Source organism: Anopheles ziemanni, chromosome X (genome assembly GCF_943734765.1).
Source record: "Anopheles ziemanni chromosome X, idAnoZiCoDA_A2_x.2, whole genome shotgun sequence".
In the NCBI taxonomy this organism is placed as follows: Eukaryota; Metazoa; Arthropoda; class Insecta; order Diptera; family Culicidae; genus Anopheles; species Anopheles ziemanni.
Window position 1 is genome coordinate 4215587 of NC_080707.1, and position 7338 is coordinate 4222924.

At 44.9% G+C, this 7338-nt stretch overlaps 1 protein-coding gene across 1 annotated transcript in view; it reads left to right on the top strand.

Annotated features, from left to right (window-relative positions):
- Nucleotides 1-3085: 3085 nt before the first annotated feature.
- LOC131290590 (histone lysine acetyltransferase CREBBP-like) overlaps nt 3086-7338 on the top strand; it is a 22104-nt gene continuing 17851 nt past the window's right edge. Inside the window, exons 1-2 of the mRNA XM_058319749.1 lie at nt 3086-3511; nt 4985-5975. Coding sequence (XP_058175732.1) covers nt 5915-5975 — 61 coding nt within the window. The 5' untranslated portion in view covers nt 3086-3511; nt 4985-5914. The remainder of the gene's footprint in view (nt 3512-4984; nt 5976-7338) is intronic.

Below are 7338 nucleotides of genomic sequence, written 5' to 3' on the forward strand. Positions count from 1 at the left end.
CCCTCCCAGCGAACCAACACACTTACACGACCGCGCGACCATATGTAACCGAACCGAGACCGACGGCGCTTCCATCGGAATAAAATGAAAAAAAAAAAACGGTTCAACGGGCCGTTCCATCTACGGCGAGGACCACATATGCTTACGATGCAGCATAGTTTCGGACACACGGGCAACGGAACGCGATTAAAATAAGTAATGTTTTAAATTTAATGCTAAGAAAACCAACGACACGCGAGCGAAATGAAGACAACGAAAACAGAATTGAAGGAGAAAAAAAAACAACAAACGACAACAACGGCAACCCACACACCAACCGACCAGCACTAACCAGCTTAAAGCACAGGGTTCGCGGGAGGAGGGAAAACACGGGGAACACGACGACGGCGTACTGTGTGCGCGGCTACACGGGCTTGTTGGGTTGAACTGACCAAACACTACACTCCCTATCCCGTGGACGGATGTCGCACGACTGATTGACCAAAGTTTTCCGACACCCCCAACCAGCCCTAGGGGTTTGGGCTTTCTCGCTCCGGTACCGAGAGAGCGCACACCAGCGCCAATTACGCACAATTCCGTCCGCTTTTTCGCCCACGGAGCTTTCATCACAACGAGCTTTCGTCAAAGCGCACGACGGATGAAACTTTTCGCCAATTTTGGAAAAGTTTCCATATTCGAAAACTTTTAAGCTTCTACCATGCCGAACATGAAACATTTGGTTTCTTGTATTATATCATCTTCCTCATTTATGTTATTACTCATAACATGTTTTGCATGGAAGACTCATTTCATTTTTGAATCCCATTTTGACGATGACAAATTTCTACTTAGAAGAACAAAGTTGCGTCGATTCGAGGAAATGTATTTCGAATGTGCACAAATTTATCCTTAAATAATGTTTCTGCTGCTAGCATCCGACAAAACAAACAAAATTCAGTTAAGGTAAACTGACAAAACCTATCTCTTGGTTTTGGTAGACTTGAATATGCCCAATGATTTGAAAATTTGATTCAAAAATGGTGTGATGTTGGGTGTCGAAAGTAAAGCGCTTGATCGGTATCAATCCTGGGCAGGTGGTAAAAAACCAAAAGTAGAATTACACTAAAAAAGCTGTATTGTAGAATAACGAGTGAAGCAGGGCAGCATCACCTGCGTAAGGATAACATCGTTTCGAGCAACTCTGTCATCCGGGTTCGTTTTTTTTCGACTGTATTTTCAAAAGAATTTTGAAAAAAAAAACTAGTCGATTAAGACATCGAGGATTTTACGCAAATTCGAATTACGTTGAGTGTCGAAAATAAAGCGCTTGGTCGTTATCAAAACTGGGCAGATGGTAAAAAAATGAATGTAGAATTACCGTAAAAAAGTTAACTTCGTCATATTGAATAACGAAAGAAGCAGGGCAGCATCGCATGCGTAGGGATAGCACAGTTTCACCAACTCTGTCATCCGAATTTTTTTTCCGTCTGTATTTTCAAAAGAATTTAGAGAAAACAAGTCGATTTAGACATCTTAAAATTCAACGCAGATTCGATTTACGTTCTGCTACGGAAAGGATGACGCATCTCTGGACACTGTATGCAAGGTGAAAAAGTCGTATGCGATGGAGCGGCACCCTCGATGGCTCGATTTATAGAATTCTGATTGAATTCTCCACTGGAGTAAATGCGATCAATACCCGGTTTCATCTAGTATTTTTGTGATCAGAATATTTGATTCAGTTTGTCATTGTCATGTTAAAATTTGTCAAATGCCATTTTTTATGTAATTTTCACCTGATTTTCTAAACATCAATTTTACTTTAAATGAAAAATGTTTGCAACAATTTAAACGAATAAATACTACTTTTAATTGCATTTTTGCTCTTTGAACGCCTGGTGCTTTGAGCTAGAGGTGGGTAAGTATATTATTTACAGATTCCAGATTGTGATCTGTTGTTTTCTGAACTAAATTGAGGACATTCTAATCTAGTGAAAATAAACTAACAATAAAGGAGTCAACTCCGCAATTATTTTATATTGTGTTTTATCACAATTTTGGGAACGTGAAAGAAAGAGTAAATCACTTGTCCAAGCACAGAAAGATACTTGGCGAACTATATGAGCTTATTTACATTAGATCATTTTTTTCTTCGAAAGAAAAATCCCAATGTAAAATTGCTACATTTCGTCTGGGAGGCAAAAAATGGAGCGAAATATCTCTATCAAATCAGATCCGAAACGTTCCATGATGAATCCGATTCCGATTTATACAACACTATTACGTATACGACCCAAGCCAAAGCAACAATACCGAAGGATAAAAAAGTTAATCTTTAGCGCACGATAGTTTTGTAGCAAATTGCATAACTATATTCTTGAGTACACTAAATTGTACAAAATGTACGGTTCTAACACACTTTTGCATCGATTTCCATCTGGAAGAGCGTTCGTCTTTGTTATTTGCAATTTTTTTTTATAGCGTCTGACAATGCCCACGAATGACGTTTATGAATTGACAATAGTCCAATGTGAATTTGGTATAAGCTTTATACGAGTCTAGTCGTGCTGAAAAAAAGAAATTACGGCTTCCACTTTATGACATATGGACCATTTTATTGCTTTGCAAAGTTGTATTAAAACTTCAGAATACATTTTCGCATGACAAATTGGTATTCTTTTCGAAATAATTTTCATATTTTGAAAAGTGAAATCGTTCATCCTTCATCGATCGTAGATAGTGCCAAGATGGCGTCGATTGCAGGATACAACCCAAACTAGGTGGCTCGTGCAGGGTACCCGTCCGGGGCTGGACAGTTCGATGACAAGTGTAAAGTGCTGTGCCTAAAATGTGCCACGGTGGATTTTACTCCAAATCATAGACCGCTCGTCGATGGTTGCGGTGAACCAAACAGGCAGTTAATCGAAATATTCAGTTTCGATCGCCCATGATTGGTGCGTCCAGCGCTGCAGGGGTAGCGCTCGAGCTAGTCAGCGCCCCCACACGTCCGTGTGTCGAACTGCGCTCGAGGTCACGTGAACAGCTTTTTACCAATCAGCGTTGAAGTAAAAAATATTCCTACCAGACATTTTCTTGACAAGCTTAGAGGAGGGTTGGCTTATAAGACCAGCCGCCATTTTGACTTATCGTGGTTAGACTGAGAAGTTTTCCTGTTAAGCTTAATTCTCAAAATTATTCGATTTCTGCGAATAATTGTGCGGTTTAGATAAGCAATAAATTTTTTTTAAGTGTACAGTTTTGCGTAGAAAATGTAATATGGCCGTGTTTCGTGGACAATTGTCGACCAAAAGACGATTGAAGATGTGCTCGTTTTTCGGAGTGCCCGTCGCAACACACCAGCAAAAGTCGGCCATTGTAGCGAGACGTACAGTGCGGTCCTAAGCGGTAGAGTAGTGTTGGTTCGCGAGTATATAAACCAGCGTATGAACTCAAGCCAGTCGGCACCAACAGTTCGAGATGGCAACTCATTATAGGACGCGTACGCTGTCACATTCGCGTCGCTACACAAAGTGTTCGTAAAATTGCCCATCCGAGTTTGTTCATTGATAAAGCGATCATTTTTCATTGATCAAGTTGAAGGCGAAGCATTACTTTTTGACGGTTGCGTGAGGATCGGCCAGCTGGGTTTTACCTTTTGGATGGCTAGGAATAGGAACATAATATGTTAAGTAATGTGCAGCCGAATCGTGTGGAGAAAATTCGACGAGTGCGTTTGAAATAATCTAAAAGGTTCGTTTTTCGGCTGCAGCTTTTCCGTGGGTCCTTTTTTCGCGCGGCACCAATACACTTGCTGGCTTTTAAATTTTTCTTTCCTTATTTCTCTCCATTTCGGGCCAGCGCCTGCCTGCCTGTGCGTGCAGCGCGCGCGACATAATGTACTTTTAAACAATGGCTTGTGCCAGCCGCAAATCGGAAAGGAAGTGTTTTAAAAACGTCCAGTCGCTTTCACGAGCGCGGGCTCAGGCAGCGTTCGCTGACTCTAAACCCCCCATGTGCGCCCGAGAGACGCGAGGATTTTTGTGACGGAAAGATGTTCATCGAGCGACGAACCACGAACCCGGAGACCCGCGTTTCGGGACGGGACACACCACAAACCGTTGTCTGTTTTTGTTGCGCTCGGCGTTATTTTGCTTCCCGATCGATCGTCATCCGTACTGTTTTACGGGCTTTTTGGAGTTGTTTTTATTTGCTCCCTATACAAAAGCCACACACAACGTTTGATAATGTTTATCAGTGTCCGGACTCAGCGAACCATCCGGGAGCACCGGACTCGATGCCGAGTTTGTCTCTTCAGCTATTTATTGGAGCTGTGGTGTATTGGTTTTTTGTTGTTGTCGGCGGAGCTGTTGTGGACGCAAGCTTCAACATTGAGTTTTGAAGCTTGTAGTATTTTTTATCTTTTTCTGTATTTTAAAAATTAACACTGATTGAAACAGAAAGCAGTCTCTTATTTTTTAACAGTCTTTTTCAATTTGTTTTTTTTTCGGACGAAAACCGCTATTGGGTGTCATTTAAATGTTGCCTGTTAAAAATTGAAGTCAGCTGTTTATACACGTCGAATGAGTCAGTGCATTTCTTATTTGTCCAGTAATCCATTTGAATATGCTTGATTGCTGGAAATGAGGGAAAAGTTTTCAAATCACAGAAGCGCGCGTAAAACGATCTTTCGTGTCACCAACTGGTAGGGATTTTTTTTTCGGGGTTTTTGGTTCTCTATGAGCGTTTGAGGGTTTGTTATCACCGCATCGCTTGTGTTTTTTTTCTTTTTTGTTAACATCGATTGGTTTTTTTTTTGGTTTCTTTCGCGCTTGTATGTCGATCGCATCGGCATCTCGCCGATCGTTAGCAAAGGTTCCCTGCCAGTTGGTGGTCGGGTAGCAGATACGATAAATTTAAACCATACCCAACCTCCCAGTGGGGCTGGAGTTTGAAAACATTTTGCCAATAATCTGTATGTGTGTGTGTCTGTGTGTATATCCAACAGGGATTGTGCAAGAGCAGCAATAGCGCACGCGGGCAATGCCAAGTGAAACACGATGAGGAGGAGGATGATGATAAGAAACAATCATTCCGTGGCGCGCGGCGTGTACCGGTTAAGAACCAGCGACCAGCAGCGAAGCGTCTGGCGAGATGTGATCGTGTCGTGATTGTGTGCAGTATTTCGGTTTTATTTTCCTCGAGTAATAAGCAAACGTAAATAATAATAATAGTAAAAGAACTGGCGACCTGGAGGAGTGGTGTAGCACAAGAGAAAGAGAGCGAGAGAGAAAGAGAAGCAGCAGGAGCAGCAGCAAACCGGGGGTCTTAAGCTTAAACGCAAAGGAAGAAGTTGTCCAAGGGAGTATCGCGCGCTTGGTAAGAGAGAGAGAGAAAGAGAGAGAGGGGAGGCGGGATAGAGAAAGTGCAGTCCGACAAGCAGAGAAAAGAAAAGAAAAGTGCAAGTGCAGAAGTGTAAAAGTGCAGCAGCAGCAGCAGCAGCGTCATGAGTGTGTGCAGAAGGTTACGACGTCGATATCAATCATCTGCATCAGCATCATGCATTCTCCAACCAACCCGTAGTCAGCAATAAACAGACGCACGCACTGTCAGTCCAGCCGCCACCCTTCTCCTTCCTGCCCCACCCTCTTACCCACCCCAAAACACCAAGCTTCCTCCGGTTCGCGGGTGCAGTGCAATTGTTCTCGTCGCCAACGTCGTCGTCGTCATCATCATCATCTTCGTCGTCATCATCAACAATCCACAACGTCGCGCCCGCCGCGTGAGAGTGTGTGTGTGTGTGTTGTGTCGTGTCCCAGGCGTTCCCGGTGCGGCACTGCAATTGCACTGCCGGCCGTCGTGCCACACACAGTACTGATCCGTGCTTGGCGGCGTGCGGTTGGCGACGCTCCTATCAAAATACGACGAGTGAAAAGCCATGGCGGATCACATGGAGGAACCGCCGCTGAAGCGGGCGAAGGTGCGAGATGTATCGTCAGGTAAGCATCATTAGCCAGCCACCACCCCCTCCTTCTTAGGACACACATTCGAAAAACAAGGGCCAGTGCAAGCCGGGCCAAGTGTATCAGTCCGCAAAGAATGCGAAAATGTTGCTCCGATCTACGGCGATCTTTGTTTTGGCGACGGATCCTACTCGCGTCCTGGGTCTGCACAGTTTGCTTCGTGCTCGAAAGCATGCGCCGAGATCTCTTCGCCGTGGTGTGTAGGCTGTGCCATTATTGTTGTTCGCTGTGCGTGTGATGCTGTTTGTTGTGTGTGGGGCACGTTTGTTTTCGGGCCAGTTTGTTGTCGAGAGGTAAAGTGATCCTTCCAAAGTGTGACCCTCCCCTCGATCCGAACGAGAGATGTGCCAAAGGTTCGTTGTGGCCGGGAAAACTGCAGCTCCCGTGCGCTGCTGGAGGAATGCATGCATATCATCGGTATCTCGATCGAAGCAGGCGCGTTTTGGAGCCACAAACGCATATACAAACACGCATACGCACAGCTCCACAAACACACACACTCACTACGCGAGAGAAGGCTGGTTGGACGAACGGTCGAAGGAAGAAAGAAATCCTTTTTTGCAACACGCACATCCGAGAGGTTTTCCCTTTTCCGGCTAGGAAAAGCGAAGGAATAAATGTGTAAATAAAATAAGCCCACAGTCTCGGTACAAGTCCGCGCTCTCCGGTGGTGTATGTGTGCACGCGACCGCGCGTGTGTTTGTGTATGGTGATGGAAAATGCCGTCGCGCACACACATGCACAACACACGACCACAACGACCACGAAAGTCTGATTGATGAGAATGACTTTTGGGTAGGCTTTTAGGGAAGCTGGCTGGAGGATTTTCCACCGGTTAAAATCCGTCCCCAATCCGAGTGCTGGGTTCCGGATGGCCGAAGAGTTTCCCTTCTTACACCGAAGGAAAATGCAAACCAAAAACCAACAACCGCGGGCCTCGCAGAGGCACCAGCATCATCATCATCGCTAGTCGCAGCATAGTTCTTTCTCCATGTTGTGTGTGCGCGCGCGCGCGCTTGTATGTGTGTGCGTGCGTGCGTGTATGTTTGTTGGTCGGTGAGTGCATCGGGTTTCGATTCCGGTTGAGCGCCCGCCTTTTGACATCGTCAGCGGGCTCCTCCGCACGCGTGTATGCGTGTAGTGGTGCGTTTTTCCTTGTTGGGTTCGAGGTACGCAATTTTTTATTGTTTCTCTATCATCGTTCCATGTTGCTCGCTTTCGATGTGGAGAGAGAGAGAGAGCGAGAGTGTGTCGACCACATTCACGCTTTCCACGAGAAATTCAGTCAGAAAAAGGACTCATTTTCACAGTAGAATCGATTTTTTGTTTCAATAAACAA